This window comes from Botryllus schlosseri, chromosome 3, assembly GCF_051294905.1.
Source record: "Botryllus schlosseri isolate E-star chromosome 3, Bs_hap1, whole genome shotgun sequence".
In the NCBI taxonomy this organism is placed as follows: domain Eukaryota; kingdom Metazoa; phylum Chordata; class Ascidiacea; order Stolidobranchia; family Styelidae; genus Botryllus; species Botryllus schlosseri.
Window position 1 is genome coordinate 23,216,668 of NC_137238.1, and position 15,504 is coordinate 23,232,171.

At 40.6% G+C, this 15,504-nt stretch overlaps 1 protein-coding gene across 2 annotated transcripts in view; it reads left to right on the forward strand.

The window, feature by feature from the left end:
• The first annotated feature begins 1,411 nt into the window (after window positions 1-1,411).
• Window positions 1,412-15,504, forward strand: part of LOC145436132 (fibrinogen-like protein A) — a 36,915-nt gene continuing 22,822 nt past the window's right edge. Inside the window, exons 1-6 of one of the 2 annotated variants that reach the window (XM_080313418.1) lie at window positions 1,434-2,116; window positions 3,080-3,138; window positions 3,202-3,274; window positions 4,475-4,704; window positions 12,586-12,682; window positions 13,894-13,990. In XM_080313418.1, the coding sequence (XP_080169544.1) occupies window positions 2,059-2,116; window positions 3,080-3,138; window positions 3,202-3,274; window positions 4,475-4,704; window positions 12,586-12,682; window positions 13,894-13,990 (614 nt within the window). In that variant the 5' untranslated portion in view covers window positions 1,434-2,058. Of the gene's footprint in view, window positions 2,117-3,079; window positions 3,139-3,201; window positions 3,275-4,474; window positions 4,705-12,585; window positions 12,683-13,893; window positions 13,991-15,504 lie in introns of both variants that reach the window. The other variant, XM_080313419.1, reaches the window with a different exon arrangement.

Below are 15,504 nucleotides of genomic sequence, written 5' to 3' on the forward strand. Positions count from 1 at the left end.
ATTTCATACTAAAAATCTCACCATGTTTTAGAAATGTGCTGGATAATTTACGCATTCTTCGATTTACTCGGTATTGTTCGCGGGCCGGATGAGATCATCTTGCGGGCAACAGCTATAAGGCCCGCGGCCGAAGTCTGACATCCCAGGGTTTGTTTGTTTTGTTTTGTTTTTGGGGTATTCGTGGTGTTTGTCGACTTCTATGGTCATTTACACCAAGCCTATATTATTCTTATTTTTCCGTAACTGCCGACTTATAGCACAGCCCACCTCTAGGCTTTTGTAAAACACCGCTGTCGCGGATGAGGTGGCGAGGACGACATCCGGGGTTAAAAGATGCTGTCCAGCGGAATAGCCAGCAGTAACTTAATCATAATCACCCAGTTTGTCAGCAGAGAAATTGTAACAAAATCTGGCAGGGAAGTGTTTCGAAATCTCAAGTTCCATATACATAAACCTGCACATGGACCAGAGTAGCGGTTCGTAACCAGGTCTTGGTATCACTAGGAATTGGCGCCGTGTGTTTGTGTTGAGAGGATGGTCACTCGTTAAAGCAGGTTTCGGCAAACCTAGGATTACCATATTTTAGAATCGGGAAAGGAGGAAACGTTTACCAAATCAGAAAAGTAAATTGATGAAGACTGAAAACAGCCGATTATGCTATTTGTGCTGAAAAATTTTTTGTGTTGACTAAAAAGAAAAGGTCATCACTTGCCATCGACTCACGAATGACCCGCTCGAACGTCTGTATTTTAGCGTCATTTATGCCCGCTTCCAGTCGAATCTGTATAATATCCATTATTGTAGCTGTAAAAGCTGTGAAGGAGAACGAATCGCCAAAAAGGAGGACATTTAGGCGTCCTAGGAGCACATTTTCAAAAACCCCAAAAAGGACGCCAAATCCTCCCAAAAGAGGACGTATGGTAGTAACCCTAGGCAATCCTCGGTTCGCAAGCCGCATGCAGCTCTCTTTGTGTAACGGCACTTCGTATGTTTGAAGCAAAATTAATGTATATTGCATGAATTATTTTTATGAAATATTACTTCGTTTTAAACAGCTTCTTTGAGGTACAGAACTTCAATATACAATTGAATAGCATATTCATATTAAAATGAACCCGAATATTTTCGGCTGACACTCGTCAGGGGTAATCGTCAGCAACTAGTAGAGAATTCGAAAGAACAGCGTATATCAACAATCGTAGCACAAAATATGACGTCACCAGCACGAAATGTCGAATACGAGAGCTCTCGTATTCGACATTTCGTGCTGGTGACGTCATATTTTGTGCTACGATTGTTGATATACGCTGTTCTTTCGAATTCTCTACTAGTTGCTGACGATTACCCCTGACGAGTGTCAGCCGAAAATATTCGGGTTCATTTTAATATGAATATGCTATTCAATTGTACTTCGTTTTAGAGATTATCGTTTCTCCGTAAAGTTTTAGTGTATTTCATGCTGTTGCATGGCAAACTAACAAGCCGCTCGACTTTTATTGTGAATATCAAAGTCATGCCAGTGACTTTCCGATAGTATGTAGAATTTGCCCGCGAAGTAGGGGTCCTTGCGGCTGAATCATTGCTTAGATATCCCTGTATGCAATAAATTTATTTAATTCCAATAACGAATTGCATGTATAGTGTGTGGTCGTGAACAGAATATTTTGAATACTTTACATATAAGGAGAAATATTGCTGGATATTATTCACCATCGAACCATTACATGATTTCTGCAATTTTCCTTCGTCAATACCGTTACCATCAAACCCCCACAATATGCCAGTTTGCCAGTACCGTATTCAGCCACCGTCTCAGCCAACTCTCTATAAGCAACATGCGGTGTTCCGCTCATATCACGCACAACATAAATTCCAAACGGCAAATACAGAACATTCTGAAAGCCTCGGGATCCACACATGGAATCATAAGCAGTCTATCAGTGAGATAACGAGAATAGGATATGGAGTTACATCCGGAATCCAATCACCGTATTGCAGTGTGTATACACCAGGGCTAGAGTGCGGAAGCAAGAGTAAGCTTACTTGAGACGATACAATATGCGCATAATCTACCTCACGCTCTTGCTAGTGATTGGAACAGCGACTAGATGTTCAGGTGGGGGCTATGACTTTCGATATGACCGGAAACCACATTACGGTGTTGGAAGTGGTCCCTGCTACAGAAATAGAAATAAAATCGAAACTTCCGCTGAACTGTATCGGACCGTATTGTTGAACTACAAACGCAATTGCCAAATTCGTATATGTAATGGAAAAAGGCTTTGGTGGATAAATTGAATTGCAATTAATGCACATACAACAACTGATTCATTTCTAATTCTTAACCAGTGTTCTGGTCTCATGTATTCTCTCGAGATCACGACACGCACTTGAATCATACATGTGATTTGTGATGATACGTCCGTCTTGACCATCATTGGTTGCAGGCAATTAAGCCCGAAAAGTAGTGAAATTGTGACTGCTATAGTGGTACGTCGTGTGTATTGGCGTACGCAGTGTAGGTTGTGATTCGAAATCGAGACACTTCCTTCAGAAAGGCCCATCGTAACACCAATACTTTTATAAGCTAAGTGGTGATCAAACTATTGGCGTTTCGACCTAACAATACGACGACGCTTTTTAAGGTGATACTTCGCATTACTTAACTGGTTTATCTGAAAGGAACAGTAGAAGTATCACGGTTCCGCAATATATAATAATTATGATGTTTTAGTTCGGTGTGAAAATTATATTTTAATGGTTTTGTTCTTTTAACACCCAGTTGATGCACAGTTCATGATGTGCACCAGTGATATAGTCAAATATTAGTTTTGTATTCTCAAAGATTTTTGGTTTCATGACTTATCGAAAATTTGGGGCTCCGCGAAGGCGTACAGATTAACGAAAGTGTTGCGCAGGCTCATGAAGGTTGCGAACCACCGCTCTAGTGCTATGCGTTCCAATTCCTGATGGAAAGTAAGGATCGTGAAATGGGCAAATTTTTTCTTTGATACTAAAAAGACACCTTGCGCGGTCGTAATTGATAAAATTGTTGAACTAATCATATTGTCGCTTATAGCACAATTCTGCATCAAACGCTTTGTTGGTGGGAAATGGATCACAAAAGGAGATTGTGGGGTGAGGAATAATAATCACTTATCTATGACACGGTTACATAGAATCATTGTACTTTCGAAATAGAGAAAAAGGACCATCGCCGACGCGACGCGAGAGATTCAGACTGCGTCAAAAGCGGGAAATTATGTGGCTCCAGGTGCGATAGAATATTTTTTCACCCGATTGCCAGACTTTCCCGCATACGAAATAATGCCAAGCGACAGATTATCATACGACTTCATAGTACTAACCGTAATCGAGAACCGAACCCTAACCTTTGCCCATATGTTGAAGTGTCAAATGCTAGAGTTTCGTATGTTATCGTGTCACTTGCACATGTCTGCAGGTTGGTTTTATCATCGAATATGTGCTCCCATACTTGCTGTGACCATGCTTCACAAGTCAAATCCATCATATTTTTATCTCGTATAGCAACATATTCTCAAATTTTTTTGAGCTAGATCCAGATCTGAGTTTTATTAATATCACGCGACCCAATCATCACGCCATGAAAAAATGCATTTGAAATGATAGTATGCTGCGTGTTTACGGGCATTTGTGAAACAGAGAAGGTACAGAAAACCAGCTGTGCGCTAAGCAATTGCACGAAGCATGATTTATTGCAAAATGTAATTGATTCAGTGAGGTTGATGTCACTGTAATTTCTCCCTTATAGCATTTTCAACGCACGGAAAAATTGTACTCCTAGCCTTTTTACAGTCACGAACTCTTTTCAGCGAATTTTCAAGCTTACGAACCCCAAAATCACTGAAATAGGCGATTGATGTTACAAAAACTAAATACCAATATGTGCCATTAGCGTGCATAAAGTTGGTATGGTTGGATAAGGACTTTCATAAGTTCTTTTTTTCTGCGACTACCTTTATCAGCTATAGCCTATATGGAAATAGCGAATAGCCCGCTATAGTTGGGAAACATTATTGTGATATCGTTTTATCATCCTCTAATCGAACACTAACTCTCTCCTCGTATGCTCTATAGCCGTCAATTACCCGCGCAAGTTAGAGCTTTCCAGATACAAATCTAGCCAGCTTCCGTAACAACGCTTCTAAGCGTCTCATTTATTTGCCATAGTAGGCATACCCGTCATATTGCACGCGGAAATAGATAAATTATACAGAGAACAACATAATGAAGTTTTGCAAGCCATCCCACAAATATTACATACATTGAATGATCGTTTTGGTGAGTTTGCGACTCAAATATATACGCTACGTTACCAACGTGGGTGATAACCACCGGCATAAGATTTCAAATTGAAGCACGACAGACCACGAACCGGCGATTCGAGTTGGTCGTGGCTTGCTTTGATTTCTAAAACCGAATAATATATCAGATGAACAATCATTGGCTCCTGTGATTCCCATATCATCTCGTCGTGATCTCCCTAAACGCGACGAGAGCGACGTGATCACTGCCAACCCAAAGCACGACATTTGCCGCAACGTTTCGTTCGATCCTGCCGGATCGTCAAATGCCACTGGAGGCGTTTACGAGTACAAAGTGCCAGGAGTCGGCATGAAAGAATTGTATTGTGACACGAAAACCGATGGCGGAAACTGGATAGTGAGTATAGCTAATAAAGCACGAGGATATTGAAGAGTATTTTGTATTTTGAGTACACAGCCACGTCGTGTTGTGACTTGAGCTGTCTATTATGCGTTGTAGAGCAAACACGTGACTTCGTGACTGATTTTTGTTTTAAATGATACATATTCCCAGCCATAAAACAACTGACGAAATTCTAAATGCCAAAGTCCTTATATGCTTATTCCAACTTAAATACACAAGGTCAATATAACAATACGACTGTAAAAACATGATCATGATTTTGATACGACAAATGGTGCTCCCTTGTCCCTATATACAAATGCGCGGTTCCAAAATGAATCATGCACATGTAGTTGTCGATTGGAAAAGCCTATATTCGTTCGTCATAAACAACCAGAACTTGCGCAGAGTGGAGTCGGTGAATGGGAAATTTTTGCGGCATCAGTCAATACGATCTAGCGATGCGATGCCGCGCTCTTTGTCTTATTGACATACAATCAGAAGTGACCAAACTATTCATTGTGCTACAAGTTTAGTACAAGGAAGGATGACTTAAATTTCTACTCAATCACACGTGAAAATAGCAATTTCACTCTAGGCATGAATCTATGTATGTAAATATGTGCACAAGTAAGAATGATATTAGGGAGTGAATATGCTCGAGAAAAAATGACCAACTGCGACTGACTGCTGCTGCGATACCGAAGCCCACTAATCGACTCGATATATGCATGTTTCACATACACACACACATACGCACACATAGCGATTGAAAAGGCCGGCAGACACTTTTGGCTGACGGCCTTTCCTACCTAAGAGGGGCTTCAATTTTCAATACAGAATGAAACCAACATCCTCCCGACAAAGAAATGTTTAGGAAAGTGATCGAAGCTGATAGAAACATATCGGCGACAACCAGAGGTGGTCAGTAACGAAGTACTTCTACTTTTTGGAAGTACTCGAGTAGTTTTCCTATACTTCTGGTACTTACTCAAGTAGATCAGATTTTCTCTACTTCTACTTCTACTTCGTATTATTTTGTGATCTACTTACTTACTTTTCGCCATTTACAGTTTGTCAAGTAGAAGTAGTTTGATACCCCAATACGAAGGATAGCCTGAGGAATGTCGAGGCTGTTTTCTCGGAGAACCAACATTTAATATTCATAAAAGTAAAATAAAGCCCAGAAATTTTGTGGCGCTTCGCGCACAGTAGTTATTGGGTGACAAATATGTTTTCACGAAAGTATCCGTGAATATAATTTAGGTAGCGGATTGCTTGGTTCCGCTCACACCGCATTGTTGCCTATATCAAATATTTCATCACAGTGAATATGGCCCACCATAACGTTTGAAACTATACTGTTTTGCAATCTAGCAATTACCTATCATGTCGTAATCTAGCAGCCCATGACGTGTCCCGCTAATCTGGAAAATCCGGGTTTTTGGTACGTTACACCTGTTTTAGCAGATCACATTTGAAGCTTTAGGGACAAAAGACATAGAATATATTTTCGGCTTTTTGTTTTTGTATTTGTATTTCACTTTCAATTCTGAGTATCATATACTTCGAGTTCTAATTACTTTCAGTTCTTTTGTCTGCAGAACATACACTTTGAAGCATGAATGCAAGTGTATAGTAATGCCTTTATTTTCCGAAAATAAAGCTTCACTAAATATTACTTTTACGATTCATAATATTTGTTATGAACGTATACTAATCGCGCAAATTGATGAAACGGTTCCGATATAACTTGTACGTATTGCTCTTTGCCTGAACTTGGGGTCTTATAATATGAGGTAGAGCGCCATGCCATGCTATCCTCGAAAAAGGGGTATTCTAGCAAACAAAGGTTTAGTATCGCATTTTCATTTCAATACTATAATCTGCATTCCATGAGGCGAAAGAATGCTTATTCTGTCGAAAATTGATACCTCCTGGGATGCATCAATACGATTCAAGCTCTCTGCCCCTCCCGCATAGCTCAATTCGCAGCTTTTGACAGTTCATGCGAACGAATTAGGACTGTTTTCAAAACTGCTTACTTACTTGAGTAGATTTAAAGTCAGACAATTCAACTTCTACTTCAAGTAGTTTTATGTGGCTTATGAAAAAGTACTTCTACTCGTACTTGAGTAGATTTTTTCATCGCTACTTCTACTTCTACTTGAGTAGCTTTCTTGACTATTTTGACCACCTCTGGCGACAACAGGGAAATGCCTAGTCATTGTACTAAATCCACGGATTAGGGATTCAACGATTTCGAAATCCTTTGAATATACTCGAGAACCCTATTTTTTGACGGGAGATAAATCTACTTTTCAATCTCTGGATTGGTCAACACACGATTAGGCTGTGAATCCAGCATACTCAGCATGTTGAACTCCACGACATCCAAGACAATTTTTGACCAGTCATGGACCCCGCAAAACTAGTCCGCAGACTCCAATTTATGACCTTCTGCTTTGGTCAGGGCTTTGGAGCTGGAGCCGGAGCCCGGAGCCGGAGCCGTGCATTTTCATCGGAGCTGGAGCCAGAGCCGGAGCTGGAGCCCGTTATATGAGGAGTAGCTCCGGCTCCGACGTAAGACATAAGATGCTATTATATATGCAACAACCACATCTGCTGGTTTATCATAATTGAACAGCAGGCCTGTATTTTAATGCTGTGCACAGCAATGGCATAGAGCAGCGCTTTTCAACCTGTGTGACGGTTCGAATGAAGGAGGTGGTGCGAGCAGTGCGAATGAAAATCCGGATCAAGTGCGAATGAAAATCGTGAATAATTGTTAATTTTTCTGGCGTGGAATAATTCAAATGAACCTAATAGGAAATTTAATGTCGGTTTAACTTTTGCAGAGGCGACGCAATTGTAAAAACTTGTTCAACTTACGACGTACCACTAATCGTAGCTATAACAAGCCGTAGTGAATTAATATTTTCCCACGATAATTATTACGTAACCAAAAGCCTGGTTTGGAAGCTGGTGTAGTGGCAGACATACAGCATATCAGCCCGCGACAGGCTGCAAAAGGCTGTAGAAATGACGTCAAATTCACTTTCTGCTTTCTTTCGCTTAACAATCATCATATTTTCGTAATAACTGTTCGATTAGCGCGAGGGATGCGGATAGTAGTAAATACCATCATTACAGACTCACATTTGCAAGTTACGATAACGCCAATTTTTACCTCTTCAAGGCTAATAAAGTATAAACCGCAAAGGGTATAGTTTTGGGTCGACACGGTGTCAGAGCTATCTGTTAACATCTGTGTAATATTTGTTGAATTTATTCCAAAAAAACCTGCGAGTTTCTTACATATCCGAGGTCACTGTGTTGGGTACTGTAGCCAATAAGCGAGACACGCAGATAATATGGCTTTATCATGAGAATTCATGATAAGATTTGTCCGACTGGTTTTTCTGGAAAACATGGTTGAGAACGGTTGGGATGAACTAGAGTGGGGGTGTGCAACAAGCGAGTTCTGGCTTATGAGATTCATTCATTTCGAGGCCAACCCCTTCTGCGTCGGGGCATATGAAGACGTAAAGTTTTGGCCAATAAACCGCCGATAAAATGCGGTGTCAAAAATATAAGAGGCGACAAAACCTTGGTCTAAAAATGACTGATGCGGGATGGCCAAACTTTTCGATACGGATATGCTAGGTTTAGGGCACGGAATAGTCTCGTTCTTGCAATCATGAGTAGACAGTGGTACAATTGCGAAACGCAGAGGAATTTGCCCTAATTTGAAATCCCATGCGTCAGACATGTTTTGTAGAGCTGTGTTGGGTAGATTTATGGTGTGGGCGTTCTGTATGTCATACATGTCCGTAAAATCGTAGCATACAATGTAATCTTAAAAATGAACTCCTTTGCATGGGTGAAGCTTGGTTCGCGAGATGCCACAAAATCTCAAATTTTGGTGGTAGTATAATAGTTGCTGTACCGTTATTAAGTAGCTGTTATGAATTCTCCAGTTAGATTGAGCTGAAGAGCAAAACACACAGTGTCGTGAGTTTGTTTGCTCTTCTCATTTGCTCGCGAGCAGCACCGTAACTGCCGCACCCCAAACCCCCCAATTGGGGGGGGCCCGAGCTCGACGGGGGCCCAAAATTATTTCGTGAATTAGCCAAAATCATAGAGTATTTTTTGAAAATTTATGCAATTTTTCAAAATTTTTTCGCGCTGCGCGCGAATTCACGTAGCCGTTTATCATTCCTGTTGGGTATTGGGCCATTACCGTGCCACGACCAACCAAGACATAAAATCAAGTTTTAGGCCATATAACATGCGACTCCAAAAAGTGTGCCAGAACGATTGGCAGCGAGAAAAGCTTGGCCGAAAAGGTCTATGCCCTTATGCAGATCAAAGACTTCGCTATATATACAAAATACATATAGGTTAAATTGTCCATAGGCGCCTAAATGACTGGCGCCGAATGTTTCTGTCTTTGCAATCTGAACCTCACAAGACAAATACCATCCCGCTGGGAAAAATTTTATGCCAGTGCAGAAATACCAATTTTAAATCGTGTGCTTCTCTTAGTTTAGAAGCCTACGTTTGGGCGGTTCTATATTTTTTGATATAGCAGACTTGAAGTCACGAAATAACATCATGTAACGAAGTCATATCAACGGTTCCGCCCGCCCGAAGATGTTTAATCATTATTTACGGGCCCTCTCGTTTTCAAGACACTTCACTCAGCTCTACCGGTAAATCTAATTACGTGAGTAGAGAGGACAATAAATTGATAGCATATTATATATGCAGTCGCCGATCTGATTTACCGATTTTATCATAAATTATCGAAAATTTTCGCGCTTAGCGCTGGTTCTCAATACCGTACGGGTAATTTCGTGACAAACGCGAACAACGTGATGGGGCCGGGTCGTTTTATTACCCTATGGGAGCCCAACACCCACGTTTTGGGGGCCTGACGAGGTGCTGTTTCGTTCCTGTCAACGGGTATACGCCCGAAGATGTTTAATTATTATTGAGTGGTCCTACCTTTTCAAACACACCTCACTCAGCTCTACCGGCAAATCTGATTACGTGAGTAGAGAGGACAATATATTGATAGCATATTATATATGCAGTCGCCGATCTGATTGACCGATTTTATAATAAATTATCGAAAATTTTCGCGCTTCGCGCTGGCTCACTATACAGTACGGGTAATTTCGTGACAAACGCGAACAACGTGATGGAGGGGGTCGTTTTATCACCCTATGGGAGCCCAAGACCCACGTTTTTGGGGGCCTGACGAGGTGCTGTCTTGTTCCTGCCAACGGGTATACGCCCGAAGATGTTTAATTATTATTGAGTGGTCCTACCTTTTTAAACACACCTCACTCAGCTCTACCGGCAAATCTGATTACGTGAGCAGAGAGAAGATAAAAATTGATAACAATGTATGCAATTCCCGATCATACTGACCGATGAAATCATGAATTCTAGAAATTTTGCGCGCGTCGCGCGCTTAGGCGACAAAAGCTGACTCACTAAAGAAACTCCCAATGAATATGATGAATAGTGGTAAACAGTGTATCGCCGAAGGGGGGTCTGGGGGGCGAAGCCCCCCAGACGTTAGATCTATAACACTATGGGGGGCCCAAGACCAAAGTTTTGGGGGGGCCTGACGAAGTGCTGTTACGGCCCTGCTCGCGAGGCAGAAGTTGAAGCAACGTATCATAAGGTAGAGAGCTTTAATTTGCCTACTCTCCTTGAGCGTTTTGCACCTTATGTTCCAAGACATAAGGCAAAAGCCTCAGTACAAACATGTGGGCTTTTCACGCTTTCGACAAACTGGAGCCTCCGGGACCTTTGTGTCCGCCCTCAAAAACGATTTTGGCCAGCAAGCATTTTTCACTCGCGAATAAAACGCTGTATTTCGGATAGGAGTGCAGAACAGACTTTAAGCCCTGACCATCCAAGCACTAGTAGACGTTCTTGTACAAAACCCAACAACTTGTTTGGCTGAGATGGGTTTTAGTAAAATAGTTGAAATCAAAACAAGAGAAAAAATTGCCTTTTTAATGAGACACATGATTGATAGGTTAAGCTACATAGTAGCCAATTTGCTGCACACCTGAACAAAACGTTGTTAAGTATCTTCATCTTCATTCTGTATAACAATTGTCGATTAGTTTGTGCGAATGAAATTTATTTTACAAAAAAGTGCGAATGGGGCTCAGAAAGGTTGAAAAGCACTGGCATAGAGTAAAGTGCGTTCTAGTGCAACTATGATGTTATCGACAATTGACAAGTATTCATTATGACGTCACAAGCCGGCACGGCGGCACCTATGTCTTCGTTGCTACATCGGATGTTACTGACGGCTGACAGACTCTAGATTACTATAAATAACTAACCTATGGGTAGATTAGTAATCTATATAGACCAGGAGTGGCCAACCTTTTCGGCTGAAGGGGCACATGCAATTGACGAACGAGTGCGCGGTCCACTAGCCGCGCCTAGCGGGTAAAATTTTCAAAGTTTATAAATAAACTAGGTCAATAATATTATTACTTGAGTATATTGCGGGTCTACTGTATACCGCCCGCTAGGCTCAGTTTGCAAAGACACGACTATTCGGCGTCTGGCCACATCGATATCGAAGGTCTCCGATACTATGCGACAATCATTTTGTGCCTACATTTCACCGTCGACGATCTTTATGCGAGCGCAAAAGCGGAAAGACTTTCTCCCGTAATAGCGAATACAGTTAGACTCAATCGGGTAAATTAGGCGTTGTTTTTTTCATTTTCAGTAGGGGGTAGGCTACCAAGCAAGAAATTGTGTGACAATTAAACACGCAAAGCGTGAAGAAAAATTTCACTACTATTTTAGTTTATTGTAATGCACGACGATTTACTGAGAATGTGACTGGACTCTGGATCTGCCAATGCGTCGGAACTGATATTTCAGTCATCAACATCCCAAGTGTCGCAGCCAGACTTTTAATTTTTTGTTGGCATTGCAAGTTCACAATCTGAGCAATTCATTTTTGATAATATTATAGGAAATTACCTCGCGGGCCACGCAAAACCCTCTCACGGGCCACATTTGGCCCGCGGGTTGGCCACCCCTGATATAGACAGGCCCATTCGATAATTTCAGAGCCGGAGCTGGAGCTGGAGCCAGAACAGTGGTAATAATGCGGCTCCGGAGCTGGAGCCGGAGCTAATGTATGATGGAAGAAAGCGCCGGAGCCGGAGCTGGAGCAATTTAAATTTACGACTGCTCCAAAGCCCTGGCTTTGGTGGGGCATTTTTGTGATACACCCTATTATACCTTTTCGTACTGGTCCGCCCCATGAATATTTTGCTACGCCTGTGGACGGGCACCGAACTATACTACCTAACTGTAATTGCGATTTCACTCACGGCAATGATGCGAATCTATCCTAATACTACTTTCTACATCTAAAACTGGAATATCACTTTCAATATTACATTCATTGTGGTCACATTCATTAGCTCGAAGACTTTTCGTCTGGCCCTTGTCAATAGGTAAACTTAAAAGCGTATTACAAGAATATGTGCGGAGATTCAAATGAACCCAATTTGAAGTATAGGACTAGGCCTATGTATTTCATTACTGACTGCCTAGCACACATTCATAGTTTTTAACGAGAGTTCTGTAAGTGCGTACATCTTCATTTTCCGATGACGAGATGAGTGACATTGACCACATGGTAACATATGAGATTTGATTACCTATACGCCGTCACATGATCGGTTGACATTCTGAGTACAGATAACCACTAATCCGAATCGCATGTAGTAGCTAGAGCTTTTTCCTCCGACACTTTAGTTGCTATATAGCCATGCAAAAATCTTCCAAACATTTATTTCACCATTTTCTAAAAATATATTTTGCGAATAAACACAGGTGTTTCAACGACGTATCAATGGGTCTACTAATTTCGATCGCACTTGGAATCAGTACGTCAAGGGCTTCGGAGAATTAACAGGAGAATTTTGGCTCGGTGCGTTTAACCGTTATATTTAACCTTTGTGAGATCAAACGATAATATTTTACATGCTAGTGCACCTACATTAGGGATGACTTCATTTACCAATGTGGTTGGTAAATTATCTGGCTGGAAATTCAGAAATTTACTTGGAGTGAAAGTAAACCGTAACAGGTCACTAGCTCCGGAATATAATTCATCTAAGAATAGTCATTTCAAAGCGAGGAGATTCCACAAATTCTGATGCACCTCATCTATGACGCTAATAAAACTCAGAATCGTGAGTCCTACCCCATGAAATTTAAGAGCCCGAATTTCAGGTCATCCAAAATATACGTAACCCGTAGAGTGAGTCTAAAAATTGTCGCTTGCTATCCGATCACGATTCGCCTTCACATCGATATTTGTGACCTTCTGCCATTCAAAAACTGGTCTTTCACTGAGGAAATTGAAATTTCTGCAATATATAAATGGTCGGGTGATATCCCGCATTTAACATGATTGTAGGTCAGTAGAGAAGTACTTTTACTTCTTCCGAATACTGAAATAGGTTTGTCCTAATTGCACTCTACTATTATTGTTAAGAGTTGAGAATAATTGAACTGATATTTAGCAGTTTTTAGTTTTGTATGCCAGACAAGGTATATAGTACTTACTTTGAAATCAGTCTTCTACTTGTACGTGAGTTGAAATTTGTGACGTAGCTTCAGCTTCTACATAAGTACAAACAACCTCTGCCTGTGGGATATTTTTATGAATTCATGTGTTAACAGCGATAAACGTTTTGCATTCGAAGACTGCATTTTGTCGTCGGGAACTACAAGCGGTGACGAGCATGTCGTGGATTTAAGATAATGGGAACATGTCACTGCAGAAATCACCAAATATAGCTCTTTCGCCCGTTATAATGGGACTTTCGAATCCGAAAAATTTATCTAGATCACATATGAGCATATCAATACATTCCACTATTCGGCGAACAGCCAAGATAGAAGTTTATGGGGTAGGGAACAAAATGTTTGACCGAGAACGTGACGTCATATATGCATTTGATATGGTCATGTGAATGACGTCACTATTTCAATGTACGGAAATTTAATGAGATAGAAAGCCCTGTGGCTAGTCAGGTGTTCATCTCGCCGTGTATTATAATTCCTTTATCTTTGCGGTATAAAGATCCTGTCAATATCGAATTGAGTCCGAACTATTGTATTCATATTTTCAAGGACTGGAAACTATACACAGAATCACTAATATGGGAAATCACGAACTGAGAATCGACTTTGTAGACATAAACGGAACATATTACATCGCAAAGTACAGGTAAAGATGTTTTCCGTGATCCACATAGATTGCATAAAATACTTTGGTTTGAGCATCAGATTTAGACGGTTTATTTGACGCGAGGTTTCGCAAAGTGCAGAACTTCATTCTTTTGATTTGCTAATGTTGAATATTTTCAATGCTTAGACCAGTGGTTCTCAACCGGGGGTCCGCGAAGCATTTTGAGGGGGCCCGCGAAGTCTCTGAATTTAAAAAATGGCGGATAACCTTTTCTTTCTTCATTTATTAAAATTATGGTAATCATTAGGCAGTTTCGCCTCATTACTGCTACAACTCCATGACTGACATCAACAAAACAATTGCGCAACATTCATTTTAATTGCCCAAATTGCCTACTGATACAAACATATTTCGGTTTAGAGATGCTTTGTTGTGGTTTGTGGAAATTAGTTGGAGTAGTAAGATCAATCAGAGTGAATTCGAAATGTCTGCGAAAATCCATTTCTCTTGTGATATACATAACCACCATTCCATATTAAATTCAAGATGGGCTACTAGATAGAAATGACTATGCTGGACGTTATATGTTCATTAAAAATTTGCTTCTCAAATTTGGCGCCATATATGTTGCGATATTCGGAACTCGTTCATATCAAATCGAAGGTGTGAATTTTCCAGACACGACCTCGTAGGCTACTTCTAGAAATGCAGTTGTTGCATTATTGTTATTATATGTAAAAACAATTTCAGTCACACATATAACAACTATGGCCTTTTGCGTCACGATTGAACAGTTGGTGATCAAATAGATATTGCGATAATTAAATACAGTCAACTGAACATTTATTACTGTCTCTTAGTCTTCGCTATGAATTCCCACAGCAAAGGTAATATATAATTGATAGTTAGTATGGTATATTTTCCATGGTGGCGTACTTCGCGCAATCGATAATATCGAGCTCTGCAGATTCTACAACGTGGCACATGGTACAATCAGTGGTATCTGAACACCCAATTCTGCTAAGATGTGAGTGCAGCTGTAGAACTCGCTTTGAAATAATAAAAGTCTACCCAGTTTCTGCATAAATAGTATGGTGTCATTTTCAAGAAAAGCCATTTTGTTGCTGGTTGTCACTAAACTACATTTAATATTTGCACAAGACATATGACGGTTGTACGATAATAGAGCTAAATTTGAACTAAAACTTGTGTGTGTAGATATATATATATATATCGACTTTCAACTAAATAAAAGGGCTTAACAAAACAGGAAACAAAAGAACATCAAGATAATCAGTTTTGGCCACTTGTGTGTAGAGAGGATCCGCGGGGATCCACGACGGTGCAAACGGGGTCAGTGAAGACAAAAAGGTTGAGAACCATTGGTTTGGACAGTTTGTAAGCACCAAAAATGTCAGAACGCAGATCATGAATTGTATATAGTTTGTTGTTGTTATTGTTGTTGTTTAATAATACAATTAGCGCTTGTAAACACTCGGGTCATTTACGCCCGCACAGTAATTTCATAAGTTCGTGTCGAGGTCTTTTTCCGC